Genomic DNA, 25,279 nt, shown 5'->3' with positions numbered 1-25,279 from the left:
TTTTAGCTGAGGAAACTTCTGTGATTTGAAGCGAAACGTCCTCGCATCAAGCAACCCAGTCCAGTCTAAGATTCAAGCTTCTCTACTATGGAAACCACCTGGACAACTGAGAGCCTTCACAGAAAGCAGCTAGAAGAACAACCCACAAATTTTGTGTGTGTGTGTGAATAAGATGGCCGATCAGGAAGCTCAGATTTGAATCAGATATGCTTTAAAATCTGATTTAAAGTGGCAGTCTGCACAAAGCCAAAATGCAACAAAGTTATAATGAACAGGATTTCAGCTCAGCAGGAGTTCTTGCCTGTGTTCATGGATCCAGCTTGCTTTCTTTCCAGTTAGAGAGTTAGTCATACCTCCAGTCTCATCTAAGCTCACAATTTGTCAGTTTGCAATAAACAGTCTCTCTGCCACTTGGTATTTAACAAAACCTTCAGGGGTCTCTTTGGAAATGTGACAGGAGAGTGCGTATTTCTGTTAAGAGCTTAAAACAAGCACAACGAATGAGCTCGAAATTACCATGTGGTCTTTGACAAAATGTCCATGTGTGGTGTGAAGCTCTACCACCACCAGAGGAGAAGACTTCAGACATGCAACAGTCCCATACGTGAGAGAGGCTTTGGATGAGGCAGCGTAATCAAAAGGAAAAACGTGGAACGAAAAATGTACTGATGATGAAGAATGGCCGGTATGCTCTTTGGCCAAGGTGCAACAGCTGGAAAAATTCACACACAGAGAGCTCTGGGGCACCTGGAAATTAGAGAAGGAAAATTCATCTAGTTAATTTCAACAGATGCAGCAACTTGGTAACCAGAACACAAGTCTGCACTGAGTGCAACGTGCTGCGACAGTGCAATGTTCACCAGATGAGAACAGGTGCCATCCTCATGGTAGTCAACGGCACAGGCAAGTGAAAGTTTTCCATTCCAGCAGATCAGTTTTATCATGTGCATCTTGAGAACAAACATCAGAACTACTGGTTTGAGAGATAAGGCTTTCAGTGTGGATAAACTTTGATGCAGACTGTTAAGTATGAGCAACTGGCAAAATGCTTTGACATTAAAGCTTTGAACTCTAATGGTGAGTAACTCTTGGATCGTCACAATTGTGAAAAATATGTAAATTTACACAACTCACCTGACATTAACTGAACCTGCTGCTAAAAATAAATCTGTCATCCACCCACACTAAAAACCATCCACATACAGTTTTGCTCAAAGGTTTACATACCCTGGCAGATTCTTTGGCAATTTTTCAGTGATTATGAATGACGACACCCCCCCACTCATGGTTAGTGGTTGTGTGAAGCCATTTATTGTCAAATAACTATTTACTCTTTGTAAATCACAATGACAATAGAAACTAATCAAATGACCCTGACCAAAAGTTTACATACCCCAGTTCTTAATACCATGTATTGTCCCCTTTAACATCACTGACATCTTGGAGTTTTTTTTTTTTTGGTAGTTGTGGAGAGGGCTCTATTTTCTCTAATGGTAATGCTGCCTATTCTTGGCAAAAGGCCTCCAGTTCCTGTAAATTCCTAGGTTGTCTTGCATGAGCTGCATGTTTGAGATCTCCTCAGAGTGACTCAATGATATTGAGGTCAGGAGACTGAGATGGCCACTCCAGAACCTTCTCTTTATTCTGCTGTAGCCAATGACAGGTTGACTTGGCCTTATCTTCTGGATTGTTCTATGTCCCATGCACAGCTTCCAGGCTGATGAGTGCAAATTTTCCTCCAGTATTTTTCTGATAACATGCTGCATTTATCCTGCCATCAATTTTGACTAAAGCTCTGGTCAGACTGAAAAATAAAGCCTTGAATAATAAGCCACATATGGACTTGTCAGAAATTTCAGTGATTATTTGAATAATGAGCCACATGCAAGGGGGATACAAGGGCTTTCTCAGTCGAACCTGCTCTGTTGTAGGTAGCCTGTCCTGTCTGCGTAGCCACCAGGTACTCTGATAATGGGTCTCTAACAGCCTCATACTCACCACTAACATGCCTCGTTTGTCCTCGTAGTACCTCATACACAAATCGCCCCGCGCTATTTTTGGTCAATTTTGAACTTCACAAAATTAGCACCACGCACAGAGATGAGCCTTGTTAGCCAAATAATCTGCCTCTAAGAGCCACTATTCTCCCACGTTTCTTGAATAACTCGACACACACACAATTCATACTATGTGGCTCATTATTCGGTCTGACCAGGGCTTAAGCTTCCTGTGCCTTTGTAGCTCACACATCCCCAAAACATCAGAACTCCACCTCCATGTTTCACAGTAGGAATGGTGTACTTTTCACCACAGATCTTGTTGACTCCTTTCCAAATGTAACATTTATGGTTGTGGCCAAAAAGCTCAATTTTGGTCTCATCACTCTAAATTCTCTGTGCTGTTTGTCATATTGTAAGTTGTGGCTTTTGCGTAGTAATGTAGCGGCTTTCTTCTGGCGACAACCATGCAGCCCATTTTTCTTCAAGTGCATCTTGAAACAGTCACATCACTTATTTTTCCATCAAGAGAGAGAGTCCTGTATTTTAGCTGAAATTATTTGTGGGTTTTTCCTTGCATCCTGAACAATTTTCCTGGCAGTTGTTGAAATTTGTCTACCTGACCGTGGTTTGGTTTCAACAAAATCCCTTATTTTCCACTTCTTAATTAGAGTTTGAACACTGCTGATTGGCATTCTGTCCCTTGATTATCTTTTTATATCCCTTTCCTGTTTTATACAGTTCAATTACCTTTTCTTTGACAATTATTTTGCTTTCCCTATGACTCTGAAATGTCAGTGCAGCACTGGATGAAAGATGCAAGGGTCTGTTAGGAGCCCAGAAACTCACTGACCTTGTGTGTGTACACACACACACACACACACACACACACACACACACACACACACACACACACACACACACAGATTACAAGCAAAGAGATCACAGGTGAAGATGGTTACCTTTAATAGACATTCAAACCTGTATGTATGTTATCAGGCCAAAATCTTCAGGGCATGTAAACTTATGGTCAGGGATATTTGGTTAGTTTCTGTTGTCATTATGATTTAAAGAGAGTAAACGCAGTTGTTTGACAATAAATGGGTGCATACGTACAACCACTAACCATGAGTGAAAATTTGTGTGTTATTCCTCTGAAAAATGGCCAATAAATAAATAAAATTTTGCCAGGGTATGTAAACTTTTGAGCACAACTGTATGATCCCCATCCACATAATTAATATTCCACTGCCAAAATTCACAGCTCTTTATGCAAAGGAAAATAAAGTCTATCAGTGGAACAGGGCATCACTTAGCCTGAACAGGAGATATTCTGATCACCTGCTAGACCCAAGGAGTGTGTATCACTGCACCTCTACAGAGAGTATACAGCCAAAATAATTAGCTGGCAACTTTATCCTGGATAAAGGAATGACCCGTTTACATAACCTTAGGTACAGTGTATACAACACTTTCCACATTCCAAAATGAATGAAATTAATTTTTCCCCTCAAAATTCCACACAATACTCCATAATGACACTGGGGGAAAAAGTTGATTTTTGCAAATGTACTGAAAATTAACTAAAATTACGTACATAATTCACAGCCTTTGCCGTGAAGCTCAAAACTGAGCTCTGGTGCCCACCTGGGGTAAATTCAGTTGATTGGACATGATTTGGAAAGGCACACACCTGGCTACATATAAGGTCCCACAGCTGACAGTGCATGTCAAAGCACAAACCAAGCATGAAGTCGGAGGAATTGTATGTAGACCTCTGAAACAGGAAGGATTGTCTCGAAGCACAACGTGGAAAAAGGTACAGAAACATTTCTGCTGCTTTGAAGGTCCCAATGAGTACATTGGCCTCCATCATCCATAAATGGAAGAAGTTCAGATCCACCAGGACTCTTCCTAGAGCTGGCCACCCGTCTAAACTGAGCGATCTGGGGAGAAGGACCTTAGTCAAGGAGGTGACCAAGAACCCCATGGTCACTCTGTCAGAGCTCCAGCATTCCTCTGTGGAGAGAGGAGAATGATTCAGAAGCATCTTTGCAGCAATCCACCAATCAGGCCTGTATGGTAGAGTGGCCACATGGAAGCCACGCCTTAGTAAAAGGCACATGGCAGCCCACCTGGAGTTTGCCAAAAGTAACCAGAAGGACTCTCAAACCATGAGAAAACAAAATTTCCTGATCTGATGAGACAAAAATTTAACTCTTTGGTGTGAATGCCAGGCGCCATATTTGGAGGTAACTTGGCACATCCCTACAGTGAAGCATGGTGGTGGCAGCATCATGCTGTGGGGATGTTTATCAGCTGCAGGAACTGAGAGCAATATACAGAGACATCGTGGATGGAAACCTGCTCCAGATTTTCTTCGTTTTATTTTTAATAAATTTGCAAAAATAAAAACTTTTATGTTGTCATTATGGAATGTTGTGAGTAGAATTTTGAGGGGAAAATGAATTTACTGCATTTTGGAATAAGGCTATAACAAAGTGTGGAAAAGGTGAAGTGATGTGAATACTTTCTGGCTGCACTGTAAAATTAACCAACAGCTCAACCCAAACAAAGCGTGTGAGGGCAGGACAGCAGGGAGGAACAGAAGCAAAACAGTGGTCAGTGCACACTGCTGCAACCGCGGACCCTCACCTCTGAGGGCATGCCTCTTGAAACTAAGATATTGAGTTTTAGAGTGGCAGGGGTATCGGCATGTATTTTGAACATGTCCAGTAAAACTGATTTTTCACCCTAAACCACATTACCGGACATCCACTTCTTCAGTGACAGGTGAGTGAATGTGGCTTAAATGGAGCTCACAATTGCATAGCCTAAAAAGTCTGCAAATTAGTGCCAGAGGAAAATTAAGTTTAAAATGCTTGTAATGTTGATGTATTTTTAACTTCCTAACACCGGGAGATTATCTGCAGTGTCTGGCTGTGTCAGTGATCCGCATAGCTCTAGTTTGTCAGTTATATGCACCAACATCTCAGTTACACAATTCGCCACACTAGTTCAGTTCCACGCAGCCTCAAACGTATTACTTTTTTTTTTTTAATTCACACACACCAAAAGCAGAAAATAAAGTTTGATATATTTCAACATTACAGATATAAGGATTTATGCTAGAAGCTATGAAAAGGTCACGTCTACACATTTGACGAGTGCAGTGTAGCGTTCTGCACTCTAATTTGCAAGATACAAACACAAAAATATTAGTTTACCTGTACTGTGGCCTGTCTTGATGGGATGCACGTAACAATCGTTACACCTACAAGTTCTCAAGTGACTGTTGTATGAGTGGCAAAGTGTATGACAACAGCACCAGAAACTGACGAATGGATTAACCCACTTAAAAGCAAAATCAATCTCCTTTAGAATAGGCTCATTTCAAAAACTAAATCAATAAAGATGACTGTTGTGCATGGCCAACCACAAACAAATTATTTTAGATCCAGCTTAAGATCCTCTACATCAGTCTAACCTGTCCTCTGTGACACCATCCATTTCCTCTTCGTCATCCAGCTCCATGTCTAGCTCGTTGTCAGGACAATCGCCACCATACCCACTCAACACACTGCAGTATGAAACATTTTTATGTCAATCCTTTCTTTCTGCCACTAGTACATATTTGTCATTCAGTGACCATCTTAAATGTGGTTAAGTCACTGAGTGAGGAACTACACTGATCTAATGTAGCAGCTGCTGACCTGACAGATCTGCATGTGAAGAAGACAATCCTCTTCAGTTTCTTATTGTAGAAGAAGTAATTGAAGGACCAGAGGCTCCCCTCTTCCCCAAACGGATCAGAATCCAGGTCGGGGTTGTAACTGAGAAATTAATAAAAATTACATCTCAAAACAGCATCAAAGAATTACCAATAGTATTTTAAATTATTTTAAATAGTACAAGCACAAGCTTGCTTTAGCATGTGCACACCCACACCTGTAAATGTCACAGCTCTGCAAGTTTATCTCTTGGTCCATGGCATTCCACAACTCCGGGCCCAGGGAGTTGAACTCTTCTCCAACAGCTGAGAACAAGCTGCTGTTTACAGCATTTACCACCTGATGGGGGAAATCGCATTTGCATAAATGTTGAACAGGACATCTTGATTTTACCTCTCTAACATTAACATGTTCTGTGTCGCTCTGTGGTCAGCCCTGAACTGACCCAATTAAGGCTGGGCTCTCGGCTGAACTCATGGGGGCGTGCCGTGCTGAAGTCGTAGTCTGGTCTGAAAGACTCGTTGAGCGTGGTGATGAGGTAGAATATAGTCTTCCTGCAACACTTGTCACTCAAAGGATTCTCCCCGTCTTCACTGCTCTTCCCCAGCCTTGAGACACAGACGACAAAAAATGTTGCTTTACCTCCTTGACCTCCTGTGCACTTTTCTTGCTTTAGTTTAAACCCCATTTGTCACTTTCATAGATTTGCATTCTGGAAGGTCTTTGCTTGAAACATTGTCCTTACTTCTGAAAACCTCAGAGGGTCTGATGCTGTCTGGTGGTGAATCAGGATATTCCTTCATTCTGCTGTGGCCTTGTTTTAACTGTGGTGCGGTCACAAACTTTGTACGGAATGTATGACATCAAAGTGTGTCAGTCACTGCGGTTTTGCTGGGCCACGAAAGTTGTGCTCAATTTATACAGGTGTGCCATGGTTTTTACACGTCAGATGGTGCAATTATGACACATTATATCAAACAGTGCGTTACATCAAATCCACAGGCAAATGTGAACTTTGCACACGATTTGTAATGGTTACAGATTGTGACCTTCTAGGATGCTTATCTGTCAAAGTGAGAACGAGGCTTAACCTCTGAAACTCAAGCAGTTTCTGGGTCTTTCAACTGTCACATTTACTTACTGTGGCCTCATTTTTCACTACACCTGCAAGTGTGGCAATTCTATGGAAACATCACAATAATGCCAATGAGTGGGTAGAAAGTTTTGTGCCATATTCACCTACTGTATTTTCAGAGGGGTTTTTTTCTGCACTAGTTTGGAAGGTCCGGTGACATACTCCAGTGCAACTTACATATATTGGGAATCGTCACATTTATTATTAATAACAACAACAACAACTATGGGGCTTTCCCAGGAATCAAACCATTAAAACAAAATACAAATAAAAATAAAGTAAATAAAACCCCGGTGATAAAAGAATAAATGCCAAAATAAAAAAGCACAACAATGTACAGAAAAATCCATAACTAAAGAGTTGATGATACAAAAAAGAAGCGACTTTTGCCAGGTGCAGCATATAAATACAGTAAATTTTTTAAGAAGTAAAACATGTTTTTTTGATTTAAGTTTAACAAAAGTGGGGAGAAAAAAAAAAGAGATTTTTCCAAGTGCCCACAAGTGTTACTCCTCCTCCGCTCATCTTTGTCGTCTCCTCCAGTCTGCAGTTCAGCTGAAAATTTGCATAATTAGTTTCCTAATGTTTGATTCATTCAAGGCTTTACATTTTCACTGCAGAATTTTAAATCAAACATATACGACAAAGTGATTTTTGATGGAATACCACCCTTTTAAGTTTGTTTGGTTATTTTTACTCATGGAAGCATTCAGTATGCCTGGTAATTCAAGAATCATATGACATTTTAAAACTTGAAGTTTATGGGTATGATAAAAATAGTTTTGTTTTGTTTTTTTAACAGGTTGTGGGACTCATAAGTCCTGAGGATTTGGAAACCGTGTGTGTACTGCAGTACTCACTGTGAAGGGCTGGTGGTGCTGGTGGACTGAGGGGGAGAAAGAGCCTCCAGGATGTGTGGCTCCCCCTCCTGGCAGAACTGCTTGAACATGTGTTTGTCATCCCCTGCCATCTTACAGGAGTAGCTCTCAATCCTGTAGGGCAGAAACAGCTGCATTTCTCGAGTGAACAGCGTTCATGAGATGTAAAAATACTGAGAAATGCCACATGACGAAAAGTCTGGGAATAAAACCCCCAGGTGGATTTTAATACCTCACAAGGCAGAAGAAGGCAAGTACACTTAATTTACAAGGAGTGTCTGTGCCTTTTAAAAATCTGTCCATTTTAAATGTGAAATACTGGGCTAGGAATCTGCACTTAATTAAAAATAATAATAATAAAATAAAAAGTAGCAGCTGCCGTGACCGGCCGACAGAAGCATACTAAGTGTGCTAATAATTTCTAACCAAAACCCTGACATCAAACTTGTCTCCAACTTGAGGGGGTCAACACAAAACATTTTTCCATCTTCAGACAAAATGCAACATCAGTTTCACCAGATAATATTTATAGAAGTGAAAACCTGGATTGAAACCACACCGGGTGTACTGCAGAAGTAGATTTTAAGTGCTGTTCAGGTCTTAATGATTTAATCACAACTTACATCTAAGTCCATCAAACCTCCAGCTACATGTCACACTCTCAACCATTTCTCAGAAGCAAGATTTGTGTTTTTCCATCAAGTACCTCAAATCCAACCCAACAGTCCATATTCATGGTATGACATGCAAGTATTATTGTAAATATTAACTTATACTAGATTTACCATCATATACCTACTTGGTTGCCATTTAATGTTAGAATTTTACATAGTCATGTCACATAAGAATTGCCCAAAATGCTGCTTTGATAAGATGACTAGAAACAAGCGCTCCACAATGGTCTGACACAAAAAATTTCTCAAATTTCTCTGCTGCTCTATCACATTTTTCAAACAAACACTGTTCTATACAGAGACAGAAGAGGAGCAGACTGTTGCGCAGTGTTTATTTCACATCAGTCAAATGATTCCAGACGCGCAATGGTTGCACAACCTGACAGACTCTCTCAGGCCTTGTCAGCCTATTTATAGGAACAGAGCTGACCTCAGACAAAACACCATGTGTAGCCAGACAGGACACAAGATGAGGAACTACAGCAACAAAGCCATGCACAACTGTAGTCATGCTTGTGTATTTAAACACACACACAGGTGGGTACAGTTCCACTAACCGCTAATCATTGAAGCTAATGTTTTCATTATCGGATTAGCTTTTCAGATAACTTTGAAAACCATCAGCGGACCAATTATCTTCCAATAAATTTTGGTCCAATAATTTTTAAACCGCTAACATATTATTACAGGCTTGGTGAATAAAGCTTTAACAGTTAAAAACATTTGTGAAGTCTGATATGAAAGATTTTAGTACCTACCTGTTAAATGTTTTGTAGCAGATGTACAGTTCTATTCTCTGCGACAGAGGAGAGGTTGTCACAGAAGAGAAAGAAAGTGAGAGAAAAAAAATTTCTCTTGACACCATAGTAACTTGACGGCAATATCACCCAAGTCATCCAGAGGCATACAGTTTTAACCAAACTAATTTCTGACAAGTTATTTAAATTAACGTCACGTTGGAAGTTTTATACAGTGAAAATATTAGCTATATGTTTTAGTTTTTAAGTATTGCACTAATTTTGAAGGTTTTAGTGTGGACATGGTGCGTCCACAGTGCATTACGGTTATGAGTTCACGACAGGAGAAATGCATTTGAGACGCATTAGGCTCCACACGGACAACAGCATTAAACCCTTTGTATATTGTGCCTAAAACTCTTGTGAATATATTCTCTGGGTTTATACCATACCCTTTATTTATATAGCACATTTCACAAACAGTTTCCAAAGTGCTGTACAAAAACAAACAAGGGTGATTCTTAGACTACAGGCACTTATGTCCTTTGATCATATTGTATGAAAAACAGAAAAAAGGGGAAATTTCACACTTTTATAGTTATCTTTACAATGAAAGTGTGTTAAGAAATTTGTTCTAGTAGTCTATGATGACTTTTTCACCTTTTTTCAGCATCATTATATGCAAATATTGCCGTTTTGTGCTTGTCCCACACCCAGACCTTTGATCTTCAATGATAAAAATGAATGGTAAAGAAACGTTTTTTCTAATGTTTTAAAATATCTCTGAATAAAATATCAGTAAAATAATGAAAACATAATTGGGGTATTCAATGTCATACAACTGTTGTGATTTTTTTTTTTTTTTTTTTTAAACAAAATGTAGTTGTCCCACACTACTGCCGTAATTTCCACCACAACACTAATGTCCCTTTAAACAGTTTGTATGAAAGATTGTTTGGGTAGTTTCTATGGAGATAAACAGTGACATCAGAGCACATGTATATAGCGCCAAATCACAACAAACAGTTGCCCCAAGGCGCTTTATATTGTAAGGCAATGGTGTGGTGGAAATTACATTTACAAGGCCAATAGTGTCCGTAGTTAAAGAATCACCCACAAAAAAAAACAGAGAGGACCACACACTCACGCGGTGTTAAAAGCCAAAGCATTAAAAATGGGTCTTTAGACGAGACTTAAAACACTCTACAGTGGGGGCTGTTCGAATGTTAAGGGGCTGTTCGAATGTTAAGGGGCAAATCATTCCACAGCTGAGGGCCCACAACAGAAAAAGCCCTGTCTCCCCTAGTTTTAAGTCTTGTCACAGGCACCACAAGCTGGAGCTGGCCCTCAGACCGCAAAACACGGGGAGGCTGATAAATTTGGATGAGGTCCGAAATGTACGTCGGGGCCAGTCCATTCAAAGCTTTAAAAACAAACAATAAAATCTTAAAATAAACTCTAAAACGAACTGGAAGCCAGTGCAGAGATGCCAAAACCGCAGTGATGTGCTCTCGCTTTCTGCTACCAGTTAAGAGACGCGCGGCAGAATTTTGGACCAACTGTAAGCGAGAAAGTGCATTTTGGCTGATGCCGATAAAAAGTGCATTACAGTAGTCTAAAGGAGAGGAGACAAAAGTGTGCATGACTTGTTCGAAAACATTAAAACATAAAAAAAAGGTTTAACTTTAGATAAAGACGCAAATGATAAAATCCAGATTTGACAACGGCATTAACCTGCTTGTCAAATTTAAAATCTTTGTCAATAATGACGCCGAGGTTGGTGACGGACTGTTTCATGTACTGTTTAAGAGGGCCCAAGTCCAAGAGGGGTTCAATATTTCCAAATAAAATGACCTCCGTTTTGTCCTCATTTAGACTTAAAAAGTTGTGGGCCAACCATGCCTTGACGTCACTCAAACAATTCAAAAGAGGCGCCAAAGGGGTAGAAGCAAGTTTTTTTTTGAGTGGCAGGTACATCTGCGTAAAAATGATACTGTAAGCCATGATTTTTAAAGATTTGACTCAGTGGGAGGAGGTAGAGGGCATAAAGAACAGGCGCTAGGATTGACCCCTGCGGTACTCCACAATTTAGAGATGCAGTCCCCCAATTTGACAGAGCAGCTCCTCCCACTGAGATAAGACCTGAACCACTCCAGGGTGGTCCCCCTAACCGCCACACAGTTTTCCAAATGATTTAAAAGAGTTATGTGGTCGACTGTGTGAAACGTAGCTGACAAGTCTAAAAGGACTAAAATGGCAGAATCACCAGAATCTGTCACTAAAAAGAAATCATTAAAAACCTTTAAAAGTGCTGACTCTGTACTATGAAGGGCTTTATAACCTGACTGAAAAATATCAAAAATGCCATGTGCTTCTAGGAAAAACTGCAGCTGCATAAGAACACATTTCTCTAAAATTTTAGCCAAAAAGGCAGTTTAGAAATTGGCTTAAAATTACAGACATTCGCAGAATCAAGGCTAGGTTTTTTCAGAAGGGGTTCAATAACTGCCTCTTTACAAAACAGAGGAACAACACCAGACAGCAGACTGCTATTTATAATGTCAAGGACATTAGGGCCAATAGTTGTCCAGACTTCTTTGAACAGTCGAGGAGGAAGAGGGTCAAGTGGACTCGAAACAGGCTTAAGTTCACAGACAACTTTAGACAGACATGCAAGAGACACTGGCTCAAAATGACAAACAGATGAGCAAGGCATGTCAGGAAAAGGGCTACATGAAGAAGTCTGAATATTGGCTCTAATTCTTTCCACTTTCTCAGTAAAAAAGTGCAAAAATGCATTACAAGTGTCAGGTGGTGATTCTAACCCCGTGCGCACTGTCTCAATAGTTTTAAAAAGAACACGTGGATTATTAACATTATTGGAGACCACCTCAGAAAGATATTTAATCTTTTCATCTTTCACTATGTTCTGATATGCGAGCCAGGTCCCCTTTAAAATATCATAAGAGACTTGAAGTCCATCTTTTTTCCACCTGCGCTCAGCTCTTCTACACACGCGCCTGGCTTCACGCATCCTGTCATTCAGCCATGGCACCCGTTTCATTTTAGGGCGCACGGCTTTAAGTGGGGCTACAGCAGTGAGAACACTGCTGCAGGTAGAAAGAAAATCTTCCGTACTTTCTCCCTCTCAACAACAAAGAGCAAGGAGAAGTGAGCCGCTGTTTCAGGCTTAATGCCGCGTTCACACCGGGCGCGATCAAACGCTACAAATTTGCAGGGGTTGCGTGGCAACGGACGCGCCTCCTTCGCTCGGTGTGTCGCTCTGCTTGGGTTGACTTTCGCTGCGAAAATTTGCCCCGGTGCATCATCAAATAGGAGGAGCTTCCATTCCGCTCGGCGTCAAGTCACCATGATGGACCTTGATCACACGGAGCGAGTTGTTGTGAAAAGCTCCCAATACAGAGAGTATCATTATTTGCTGCAGGAGCTGCGTCTGGATGACGGCCGCTTTCAGCGGTCCTTCCGCCTCTGCGGGACCCTGTTTGAGGACCAACTGTCCCGTTCACGCGCGCACATGTAAACAATAAAAAAAAGAAACTCCGCTGCTTGCTGCAGCTCGCTCTTCCCCCCAAAAAACTCTGTCATAATTGTGTTTAGAAACCAGTCACCATTTGTTTTATTATACATCTGTGTAGTTAATTAATAAAATATTCTCCACACAGACAATTCACTCGTGCATGCACGTAAAAAGAAAGAAACTCCGCAGCTTGCTGTTAGGCTGCTCCTCGCTCTTTCCCAAAAAAACTGTCATAATTGTCTTTAGAAACCAGTCACCATTTGCTTTATTATACATCTGTGTAGTTAAGTAAAATAATCTCCATGGACGATTCCCTCGCGCGCGCACGTAAAATAAAAGGAGAAAGAAACTCCACTCCCCGCTGCTGTGGTGCGGCTGCTCGCTCCAAAAACTCTGTCATGATTGTGAAATAAAGGACAAAAGAGACATAAGTCCTGCTCACAGGCTGCTACCAGATACAGGACATGTTCACATCCTCAGTCAAACTCCAGACATCTCCCAGCACCTCGGCGCCAAAACCCCCAGTGACAGCTTTCGGTGACGATGATATGGGCATCACACAGATTAAGGAGCGGTACAACCGGTTTAAAGACGGCCGCACAACGGTGGAGAGCAAGCCACGGTCCGGTCGGCGATCAACACGCTGAAATGACCAGATCACTTCCAAAGTGAACGCTGTGGGGATGCGGGACCGTCGTGTGACTAGCTGAGAAATTGCGGAATAGGTGGACATCAGCACTTTTTAGTACATTCCACTGTGACAGAAGATTTGGCCATGAAAAGATTGGTTGTGAAATTCATGCTGCTGCTGACGGCGGCGCAAATGCGCCTCCGTGTTGGAAGTCTCACAGGACATGCTGTGACATGCCCACCTCTTCCACAATTTCTCGGATAGTCACACGACTAAAAAGTCACCGAAAGTCATCTGAATCATCCGAATGGTTTCCACCTGGCTGTCACCCAGGTTCTGGCAAAATTTGATGCGGTGCTGCTCAAGTCGTTCCATCTTCTTCCTTGAAATGAAAATCCGCCGAGCGCACTGCACACGTCCCACACAAAAGCTGCTTACCAGAAAATGATGCAATCGACAGGTGTGAAAAAGTTCACACATGCGCACGAAGGTTCAAGGTTTGCTCATGCAGGCACACGTGATTCAAATCCATCAGGTTTTTGAAAAAAATAAAAAGGTCCGATACTTTTGTAACAGACCTCATATATACTCAACAAAAATATAAACGCAACACTTTTGGTTTTGCTCCCATTTTGTATGAGATGAACTCAAAGATCTAAAAGTTTCTCCACATACACAATATCACCATTTCCCTCAAATATTGTTCAGAAACCAGTCAAAATCTGTGATAGTGAGCACTTCTCCTTTGCTAAGATAATCCATCCCACCTCACAGGTGTGCCATATCAAGATGCTGATTAGACACCATGATTAGTGCACAGGTGTGCCTTAGACTGCCCACAATAAAAGGCCACTCTGAAAGGTGCAGTTTTGTTTTATTGGGGGGGATACCAGTCAGTATCTGGTGTGACCACCATTTGCCTCATGCAGTGCAACACATCTCCTTCGCATCATCTGTGAAGAGAACACCTCTCCAACGTGCCAAACGCCAGCGAATGTGAGCATTTGCCCACTCAAGTTGGTTACGACGACGAACTGGAGTCAGGTCAAGACCCCGATGAGGACGACGAGCATGCAGATGAGCTTCCCAGAGACGGTTTCTGACAGTTTGTGCAGAAAGTCTTTGGTTATGCAAACTGATTGTTTCAGCAGCTGTCTGAGTGGCTGGTCTCAGACGATCTTGGAGGTGAACATGCTGGATGTGGAGGTCCTGGGCTGGTGTGGTTACACGTGGTCTGCGGTTGTGAGGCTGGTTGGATGTACTGCCAAATTCTCTGAAACGACTTTGGAGAAGGCTTATGGTAGAGAAATGAACATTCAATACACGAGCAACAGCTCTGGTTGACATTCCTGCTGTCAGCATGCCAATTGCACGCTCCCTCAAATCTTGCGACATCTGTGGCATTGTGCTGTGTGATAAAACTGCACCTTTCAGAGTGGCCTTTTATTGTGGGCAGTCTAAGGCACACCTGTGCACTAATCATGGTGTCTAATCAGCATCTTGGTATGGCACACCTGTGAGGTGGGATGGATTATCTCAGCAAAGGAGAAGTGCTCACTATTACAGATTTAGACTGGTTTGTGGACAATATTTGAGAGAAATGGTGATATTGTGTATGTGGAAAAAGTTTTAGATCTTTGAGTTCATCTCATACAAAATAGGAGCAAAACCAAAAGTGTTGCGTTTATATTTTTGTTGAGTGTATATATATATATAAGCCTGAAACAGTTTCCTCTGTCACTGTTTTAACAAAAAACTGATGGTGCAAAGATGGACTCAGATGTAGATATACTTTATCAGCAGCGCACTGTGCAACATGCAGGTACTCAATTATTCCACTTCCTCATTTTATGAGCAGTGCCTGATCTCTGAACCAGTCAAACCTCTCAAACCTTCACCCAGATTCCATTACACAATTCCACAAGACAGTCATCGTCAAAGACAGAGGTCAATTCGTGATAAACTCTGTTGGGCAGTGCAGTCTCGAGGGTGCGCACTAAAGGAGTAAAATATGATGCATATGATGTAATGTCTCTAGTTCCGGGGACAGAAACACTTCACTTTGAGTTTTTGGGCAAATTACATGCCAAAAAGTGAAAATGCAAAGAAAAAAAGTGATGATGCGGTGGAAAGTGGACATGTGTTGTGGTTTGTTTATGACCTGGAGCTCAAACATGTCGAGGCGGTTGTGCAGGCGAGAGAACACAGCTACTGGTTAGATGTGTAGGCTAACACTTACTGACATGCCCTCTTCCATTTGCCTCATCTTTACTTCTCCACTGGGAACCCCCCCCCCCCCCCCCCCCCAAAAAAGGCACCTGGGGATTCTCTGCCGTGTTTGTGCCGGCTGTCCCCAGATATGGTCAAATCCCGCAATATCACATAGGGGTTCAAACTAGACTGCGGTGCCTTATTAAAACCACCTTTGAAGTGTGAGGGTGAGGCTTGAATCAGGAACCTTCCACACTGAAACCAAGCGCACTATCTACTTGGTCCCCCACCCCTATGCTCTGCTGAGATTACACAGTATCCTGAAATAAATAAATAAATAATAATATGATGTTGGTATGATGATGAAAATATGTCTCTTCTGCTGTTACTTCCCTCAATGCATAGATGCTACTGATTGTCCTATCGTTTCCCACCTGGAAATCTGGCAGCTGCTTTACCAAACGTAAGTGATTTACAGCATTCTGAAATGTCTCCTTAGGTTTTTCACAGGAGGACAAAATAAATAAATAAATAAATAAAATTTGGGGGGTAAATTTACCAGTGATTGGTTATGAGCCTTACCTGCCAAGGATTCGCGACTCTCCCATTTCAACACAAAGTTGAGAGCTGAGGGCTTCAAAACTGGAGTTTTCCAGCAGTTTCATTCTCGTCTGTGAAAAGCAAACAAGCAATATATAGTTAACCTTAAACCTGCTCCAACACAGTGTGATCCACAAACCCTGATTAATCTAACCTAGCATAAATCATGAACTCAGAGTTGAGTTAGCCTGACACACCTTATCCCACCACAATACAGGTTATTAATTTGCTCAATCAACTCAGAGTTTAACAAACAAGCACTGTGCACGTTCATGGCCAACCTATAAAGACATCAGTTGAGGGTCGAAACCATGAGTTATAATGGCATGTGCTTTATTTCTCTGAGGGGGCGCTGGAAGTCCGTGGCATATAGAAAGGGGGGGGGGGACTAAAGTAAAAAACCTATAGCCACACATATTTTGCAATTCTTATGGACCGGAGGAATTTTTCACATTGTTTTTATACTAAATATATGCCACAGCATACAGTCCAAGATAATACCGGTATAAATGTTTTACGTAACTTAACACACTATATTGTGTATCAACACAACCAATAACCTGGCATTAATGTTAAAGGTTTAAAATTGGTAATTTGTTTTCTGTCTATGACTTATTATATTTTTTGCACAAAGTTTTAAAAATGGTTGTGTTTAGACTATAGCCTACTTTACTGAATTGAATTTGAAGTTACAAAACATTTACTAGGGATGAGGACAAGTACGCCAGTGCCTCGATTAAGTTCTGCATAATTGCATGTGACCGCATTTTCGGGAGTCACACAGGGAGTTACCTGCAATTCGCGCTGCTACTGGCTGTTGGAGGGATATCCTGATTAATTTTTAGGTTGATGACCACCTCGTGTTCAAGTTTTCGTCACAGGCAAATGGAGAGAGAAATTACCCGGTCTTGTTTTTGCTTCGTCAAAGTCACTTAAATTGTACCAGAAGGATTGGCCGTTTCACAAATATTCTTGTCGATCACCAAAAGCCAGTGACTGCCAGTGTTGAGATGATATACCATTTAAAATCAAGGAGAATGAAGGAGAGGTGGTAATCCATCATTAGTGAAAATTTCACTGAGATATCTTGGATATTAAGGAAGTTATGAGAAAAAATATGAAGGAACAAGTCCAACTCGGTCACAAAGGCACTATTCTTTCATCTATTCATTAAAGTAGACCTGCATTGAAATAAATGTGGTCAGATCTCAGAAAGAAATAGCTGATATGTATTTATAAGACCCTTATGAATGCAGTAAAGTAAATCTGTAAGCCCAAATTTGTAATTCAGCGGAGAAATCTTTGTTTACAAATGACAAATTTGCAGCTAAAATTTAGCCCTCCGCGAAAACAGTTTGTATATCCGGGTCATTTCCATGATGTCGGGGAGAAGACGGAGCGCTTGCGCCTTCAGTCCAATCCCGCTTTTATCTGTTAGTAATGTTACTGTTATACACATCCAGGTTTCAACATCCAAAAGTAAGCTGCAATGAATGCGAGATACAGCTCTGCATGCTCAGATTAGCGGCGACATCGACAGCGGGCGACGTTCTTCTCCGACGACTTGCTCTCACTGCCTCCGATGCGCTTACCGAGTCTGAGGGCTCGGTAAACGCCGCAGCGGGCCACTCACACCACCCTCGTGTCTGCTGTGCAGCCGGCACCACCTCCCTGTCTACTGAATGGAGGTGTGGCCAACTTGGCAGCAAGTCCAGAGACTAAGCTCGCTGTTTTGATGCGGAGCGGCCGGTGACACCTGTTGCCCGCAAGGACAGACTTCTTGTGGCAAAATCCGCAGTGCTGCATGGTCTCAGTAATTGGAGCCGCAGAGCTCCATGGCCGCTGAGAGAGGTTTATATCTTTTTAATGACTTGAATTCTTTGCGGGTCCCACATCCGTACCCCGCGACAGTAACACTGGAGGCTAAAGACAGTAGATTTTCAATGTGACACAACTCAATCAAATGGGCGTATGAAAAAGTCCCCAAAAATCATTTTGAAGCAACAATAAAAGAAATGTGTACTCACCAAATGTACCGCAAGACAATATGAAGTTAAAAAAAAAAGTAAATCCTTCTGTATAAGACAATAAAAAGGTGCTTTTGTAAGAGATGCAAACTAACGTAAATCCACAAATTACAGTTGACACGCGCAATGCATGCTGGGATAGGGTCTTCTCTCTGACGTCTCGGCAGTGTCCAGGATGTGCTGACAGTTTTGCGGAGGGCTAAATTTTAGCTGTAAATTTGTCATTTTTAAACTAAGATTTCTCCGTTGAAAGACAGATCTGGACTTGCAGATTTACTTTACTACATTCAGAAGGATCTTATATGTAAATATGTCATTTTTTGGTCCAAGATCTGACTGCATTTATTTCAATGCAGGTCTACTTTAAGGCCGGGAAAACAAGCTCAATTCCCAGCACAAAAACGCCCATAACTTCCTTAATACTTAAGATAGTCACATGATTTCTTTTTTTTTAGATAAGCTGTTGCTTCTTTCTGCTCCTTTTCATTCATGATGAATGCTGCTGTTGCATTTGTCTTTTAAATGAATGAAATAAATAAATAAAAATGATTTTGGTGTCAATCTAAAAGGGCTTTTGGTGTTCTTTCTGAATTCAGTCAGAATTTATACTGTTGTGGGATAGAATTTTTATACGTGTCCCTACATTTACAGGTACAAATTTTGTTGACAACTTCTACCCATTAGAATTAAAGTTTACTGACCATGTTGACTTTCATACTGTCTCCTTGAATCATTAATTGTGAAACGACGATTAGTGTAAGTTTACCACTCAGTCTGAATTGTCATATCCAGAAAAGCAAGTAAACCCATTTTGTGGAATACCCCCTGAACCTGACCCACTGCAGGTTATGTTCCCATGGTTACTAACCTAGCCTGGTGTTTTGACAACTGAAAATCTAGGTTTTCCACTTACTGATTAACATCTATTTACTTGACACAGTAAAACTTTAAGGACATGCCCAGAGTGATATAATTGTGCTAACTTGGCATTTTCAACATACAGGTACATGTTTGTGTGTGCTTACTGCAAAGCACTATCAGGCGAAAACAGCGCCCCTGGCGGTCAAATTTATAGGCAAAACCATTTCCTTTCTATGGAAACCGCTGCCCCTCCCCCACCCTGACAAATTGTCTTCCTGGTTGTGAAATACACAACACTGTTAACCTACCGAGCAATATCTCCCGCACAGGCAGAAAACACTGGGTTCAGAAGTCAGCCGCGGACTGCAGACGTCGTCTTCTTAATCGAGCTGAATCCTCGGTGACGCAGTTTGGAGAACTCCGCTTTTGTTGTCGACCGTTAGCTTTTGCTGCTCCTACCGTCGTTTCACAGCCGAACTCTTAATTCACAATCGCTACTAAACATCTTTCACACGCACTCGGTCGAGGATGAGTTACTCTGAGGTCGTCTGAACTTATAGAAAAACTGCTCTTGCCGATTAAATGTGATGAGATGGAATCCAAAGACTGTTTGAGTCCGTCGGAGTATGTCCGCAGCGGCATCCCTTTCCAGTGATTTCACACAGACGCAGATATGAGCGAGATCAAGTCGCCTTTTATCAGCGACCCGACCAGAAAAGCTGCGACTAACGCGCTGTCTAACCTACTGTAACAGCAAAAGGTCAAGCTTGTTGTAAACCATCGACGATCTCGACAACACAAAAACAACGAACTGTACTGTATGATAAAGCCCAGCCCCCTTTTTTCTTAAATATATAGTCAGCTGCGCCCGCCCACTTGGAACAACGCGCCGACTGGCTGTTGGACCTGTCAGTATAACGATTACTTTAACGTGATTGGCTCAATACTTCTTCAGTCCTGCTCTTAGCTGTGATGGGAGAAGCCTTGCAGAAGCGCTTTTTTTTTGGACACTTGCTGGTTCAGAGCTTCGAGTGCATGTGTGTACCTCAGCTGCTGAGTGAGAGCAGTCACAATACCTTTCCTACTTGATTATTTCAGGAGTTTAATGTCGACTCACTGCAAAAGCCTATTTACAATGCAGTAGAAATGTTGACAGTTTGGATTAAGAAGGAGCCTGACACACTCTTGGTGCCTTAGTGGTCAGCACTGTTGGTTCACAGCGAGAATGTCCTGGGTTCACTTCCCGCCTGGTACTTTCTACGTGGCTTGCGTGTTCTCCCGTGTTTGCGTGGGTTCCCCCTGGGTACTGCGACTTCCACCCACTTCCAAAAACATGCAGGTTAGGTGAACTGATGACTCTTAAATTCACCACAGGTGTAATTCACGCGTGTGCAATAGACTGGCGGCCTGTCCAGTGACTGCTGAGATAGGCTGCAGCCCCTCATGACCCTTTACTGGAATAAGTGGGTTTAGAAAATGGATGTTATCAGGCAACAATGTTTGAATTTCTTTTGATTGCCTTCAGTTTTTCAGTCCACCCTGCTGTAAATGGACACCAAACTTACTTCAGGAAGTAACCCTTGTTGAACTGTTGTCCCATCAAAGTTGTCAACTCTTAACAGCTTCATGCTACAGAATCAATCTGGAGATAACAGCATCAATGGGCCTTGGGGCCTATATCGGACTTACTACAACTACGTCACAGTTTAAGCAAAATATAAAACACAATAATACATTTTAATAAAGTTCTTCCTTGCCAAATTGCAAAATCTAAAACTTTCATCAGAATCTGGGTATGATTCACTGACGTATGAGACACACAGATAGATAGGGATGATCACATGACTTCCACCAATGTGAAGGTTGATAAAGGTAATAATGAGTCTCTGGCTTTATAGTTTTATGGTGAGCCTGGAGTTACAGCTCTTTTTAGGTCACCTATTTCTCACAGCTAATCATTTTAGAAGACAAAACTGATTCAGCACCAGTTCTTCACACCCAAAAACACACCAAAATGTTTGGTGTTGAATCTAGCTTTGATATAAAATCTTTGTTTATGCATTCTCACCTTTTTTTTTCAGTTATTTTGAGAACTGGCTTAACATCATTATAAGTAATGTCACAATGATCTTAGGACTGTATAAAACTTATCACACCCCCCCATACATTCATGCATTTTCTATACCATCTTATTCCAATTGAGGATTACAGTAAGGGGCATTGGGCAAGAGGCAGTTGGACGAGAGCCCTGCCAGTCTATGGCAGGGCCTATATCAGGGTTATGATAACCCTGGTATTTCAGCTGAAAATTTCAGATGAATAACTGTCAGTTCAGAAAATATATCAATAAATATATCCCTGGGGTTTGCTTGGACTCCAGGTGTACTGATTAGTGTCAAAGATCTCTTCATATAATGTCAAAACAACTTAAGTCAAGTCTGGCAACATGTGGTGGTGTTGCTCGTTGCCATATCCATGACACTACGGAACCACCCAGAGTCCTGGATGGCAACCACCAGGATGACAACCAGTCCATCCCCATCTATCAAAGCATAAAAGTCCCCTTATCCTTCTCCAATGACTGGCATCCTCAACATTAAGACACCTGCATGCTTGAGCACGGCCAGAGAAATGCAGCACATGTCCAGAATGTTGTAGATGTTACTCATCCGAGTCCCCCTAAGTTAACAGTTCATTTGACGCAGTCATTCCATCATTACCCAAGGATCCTCCAAAGAGACAGTACAATATAGTCGTTGCCTTAGGTCACTGGTTAGCATCCAAATCTCACATACAGTGGGCGGCATGGTGGTTTAGTGGTTAGCACTGTTGCCTCACAGCAAGGTCATGTGATCGATTCCAACCTGTGGCTTTTCTGTGTGGAGTTTGCATGTTCTCATGGAGTTTGCCTGGGTTCTATCTGGGTGCTCCGGCTTCCTTCTACATCTAAAAATATGCAGGTTAGGTGAAGTGGAAACTTTATAATTGTCTAGGTCTCCCTTGTAAAAGTGATCTTGATCTCAATGGGACTAACCTGGTTAAATAAAAGTTAAATTAAATTAAAATAAGAGCACCAGAGTTCTCAAGAGTTATTAGGACCACCAAGACCTCTGTTCAGTGATCTCATGATTCCTTGAACTTTTCACAGGCATCTCCCAATCTCAAAGATAGGATTCAGAGTGTCTCTGCCATCAGTGAATGTCCATACAAATTTAACACTTTCACAAAATACAGATACACATCTGATGGCTGAGTCCAGGAAGTCACTGAAAGCCTGGATCTCAGTCTTGATCCGGGACATTTGTAAACCTAGACTCTCTGATTCCTCACTCAGCTTCTCAAGTGTCTCAAGTGTTACAGAGTACCTACCCAACACCCAGTCCATGCAAGCACTGAACAGAGTAGGAGCCAGAACACATCCATGATGGGCAGCTTTTATTGGGAAAAATTCAGTTTCTACTCCTGTTCTATAGCACTCAAAATCCATGTATGCTGCATATGATGTCCAACAACATGCTTCAGTAGCACTGCCCTTAGAAATTGAAATGGTGCAATTAAGGTTTAAGTCAGATTCCATTTGAATTTTTCTTTTTTTGTCTAAAAAACAAAAACAACAAAAAAAAACCTTGGGTTTCACTCAGTCTGCGTTAGGTCATTCTGTATCTGCACTGTGAAGCACTTTAAAATTAATTCAAAAATGAAGTCAAGAACAGCGCAACAGACAATCAATTACGATCAGTGGCTGAATCAGATCTCTGTTAGTGACCCAGTGGCTTTTAATGATGTACTTGAACTGTTCTTTTACCAGAGTGGAATGACAGTACAACATACACCATTCATGATTTTAAAGAACAAGAATTAGGTGCACAAGTCTGAATGAATTTTGGATAATTTCTAATGCACACAGGGTCAAAATTATACATACAGGCTCAAACATATACGAGGGCTGTCAATAAAGTATAGGTCCTTTTAATTTTTTTCAAAAACTATATGGATTTCATTCATATGTTTTTACGTTAGACATGCTTGAACCTTCGTGCGCATGCGTGAGTTTTTCCACGCCTGTTGGTGACGTCATTCGCCTGTGAGCACTCCTTGTGGGAGGAGTCGTCCAGCCCCTCGTCGGAATTCCTTTGTCTGAGAAGTTGCTGAGAGACTGGCGCTTTGTTTGATCAAAATTTTTTCTAAACCTGTGAGACACATCGAAGTGGACACGGTTCGAAAAATTAAGCTGGTTTTCGGTGAAACTTTTAACGGCTTTAAGGACTTCCCACGGTGCGAGACGTCGCGCAGCGCTCCCAGGTGCCGTCGTCAGCCTGTTTCAAGCTGAAAACCTCCACATTTCAGGCTCTATTGATCCAGGACGTCGTGAGAGAACAGAGAAGTTTCAGAAGAAGTCGGTTTCAGCATTTTATCCGGATATTCCACTGTTAAAGGAGATTTTTTTAATGAAAGACGTGCGGACGGGTCCGCGCGTCGGGACGCAGCCGGCGCGGTGCGGCGGCACAGGAAAAACACCTCCGTGTTGATAACCATTTGTAAAATCCAGGCGGCTTTTGATGGCTTTTAGTGGAGTGAGTATATGAGAAATTGTTTCATAGCTGGACATGTTCCAACTTGTCCTTAAGGCTTCCAACAGAGGTGTTTTTCTAGTGGCGGAGCGTCGCAGCGGCTGCGAGCCGACGCTACAATCCGTCCGCACGTCTTTCATTAAAAAAATCTCCTTTAACAGTGGAATATCCGGATAAAATGCTGAAACCGACTTCTTCTGAAACTTCTCTGTTCTCTCACGACGTCCTGGATCAATAGAGCCTGAAATGTGGAGGTTTTCAGCTTGAAACAGGCTGACGACGGCGCCTGGGAGTGCTGCACGACGTCTCGCTCCATGGGAAGTCCTTAAAGTGACAGTATCACCTCAAAATCTCTCATCAGCCGTTAAAATTTTCACAGAAAACCAGCTTAATTTTTCGAACCGTGTCCACTTCGATGTGTCGCACAGGTTTAGAAAAAATTTTGATCAAACAAAGCGCCAGACTCTCAGCAACTTCTCAGACAAAGGAATTCCGACGAGGGGCTGGACAACTCCTCCCACAAGGAGTGCTCACAGGCGAATGACGTCACTGACAGGCGTGGAAAAACTCACGCATGCGCACGAGGGTTCAAGCATGTCTGACGTAAAAACATATGAATGAAATCCATATAGTTTTTGAAAAAAATAAAAAGGACCTATACTTTGACAGACCTCGTACATACGAGGTCTATTAGAAAAGTATCCGACCTTATTATTTTTTTCAAAAACCATATGGATTTGAATCACGTGTGATTACATCAGACATGCTTGAACCCTCGTGGGCATGCGAGCCTTTTTTCACGCCTGTTGGTTACGTCATTCGCCTGTGGGCAGTCTTTGAGTGAGGAGTCGCCCACCCTCTCGTCGTTTTTTCATTGTTTAGGAATGGCTCAGAGACTGCTGCTTTGTTTGATCAACATTTTTTCAAAGCTGTAAGGCACAACTGAGTGGACACCATTCGATAAATTCAGCTGGTTTTCGGTCAAAATTTTAACGGCTGATGAGAGATTTTGGTCTGGTAGTGTCGCTTTAAGGACCGCCCACGGCGCCTGACGGTGATCTGCACTTCGAGGCGGCAGCGTCTCACCGTTTCAAGTTGAAAACTTCCACATTTCAGGCTCTGTTGACCCAGGAAGTCGTCAGAGAACAGAGAACTTTCAGAAGAAGTCGGCATGAGGAGTTTATTTGGACATTCCATTGTTAACAGATATTTTGTAATGAAAGAACGTGCGGGCAGAGTCGCATGTCGGGCCGGACCCAACCGCGGGGGGTCGCGACAGGAAAAACACCTCCGTTGGAAACCAATTTCTCAGTTACTCACTTGTTGAAAGCCATCAAAAGCCGCCTGAATTTTACAAATGGTTTTCAACACGGAGGTGTTTTTCCTGTCGTGGCGCACACAGATTCGCCGAGTCGTCACGGAAACGACTCGGCGAATTTGCGCGCACGTCTTTCATTAAAAAATGTCCTTAAACAGTGGAATGTCCGCATAAAGTCCTCATGCCGGCCTCTTCTGAATCTTCTCTGTTCTCTCACGACGTCCTGGGTGAATTAAGCCTTAAATTAGGATGTTTTCAGGTCGAAACAGGCCGATGACGGCGCCTGGAAGCGCTGCAGGACGTCCCACTCCGTGGGAAGTCCTTACACCGATAGAAACACCCCATAATCTCTCATCAGCCGTTAAACTTT

At 42.0% G+C, this 25,279-nt stretch overlaps 1 protein-coding gene across 1 annotated transcript; it reads right to left on the bottom strand.

Moving 5' to 3' along the window:
• Nucleotides 1-441: 441 nt before the first annotated feature.
• On the bottom strand, nucleotides 442-19,850 carry maf1b (MAF1 homolog, negative regulator of RNA polymerase III b). The gene is made up of 8 exons (XM_034170609.1): nucleotides 19,329-19,850; nucleotides 16,115-16,205; nucleotides 7,724-7,855; nucleotides 6,174-6,336; nucleotides 5,946-6,067; nucleotides 5,711-5,830; nucleotides 5,485-5,577; nucleotides 442-747 (listed from the first exon to the last, which is right to left on the bottom strand). The coding sequence occupies exons 2-8, from the start codon at nucleotides 16,195-16,197 to the stop codon at nucleotides 723-725; spliced, it is 738 nt and encodes a 245-aa protein (XP_034026500.1). The 5' UTR covers nucleotides 16,198-16,205; nucleotides 19,329-19,850; the 3' UTR covers nucleotides 442-722.
• Between the last annotated feature and the right edge of the window lie 5,429 nt (nucleotides 19,851-25,279).

The sequence above is a fragment of the Thalassophryne amazonica genome, chromosome 1, assembly GCF_902500255.1.
Source record: "Thalassophryne amazonica chromosome 1, fThaAma1.1, whole genome shotgun sequence".
Lineage (NCBI taxonomy): Eukaryota > Metazoa > Chordata > Actinopteri > Batrachoidiformes > Batrachoididae > Thalassophryne > Thalassophryne amazonica.
The sequence above is the reverse complement of the archived record's forward strand: the minus strand, read 5'-3'. Positions and strand labels throughout refer to the sequence as shown.

What these genes read in the sequence shown, in the direction of transcription:
- maf1b (XM_034170609.1), bottom strand. Translation starts at nt 16,197, where the DNA reads ATGAAACTGCTGGAAAACTCCAGTTTTGAAGCCCTCAGCTCTCAACTT. An exon ending in AGCACCACCAGCCCTTCACA is followed by an intron (nt 6,337 to 7,723) that starts GTGAGTACTGCA and finishes CTGTGTCTCAAG; the next exon opens with GCTGGGGAAGAGCAGTGAAG. An exon ending in GATGGTGTCACAGAGGACAG is followed by an intron (nt 748 to 5,484) that starts GTTAGACTGATG and finishes TCTAATTTCCAG; the next exon opens with GTGCCCCAGAGCTCTCTGTG.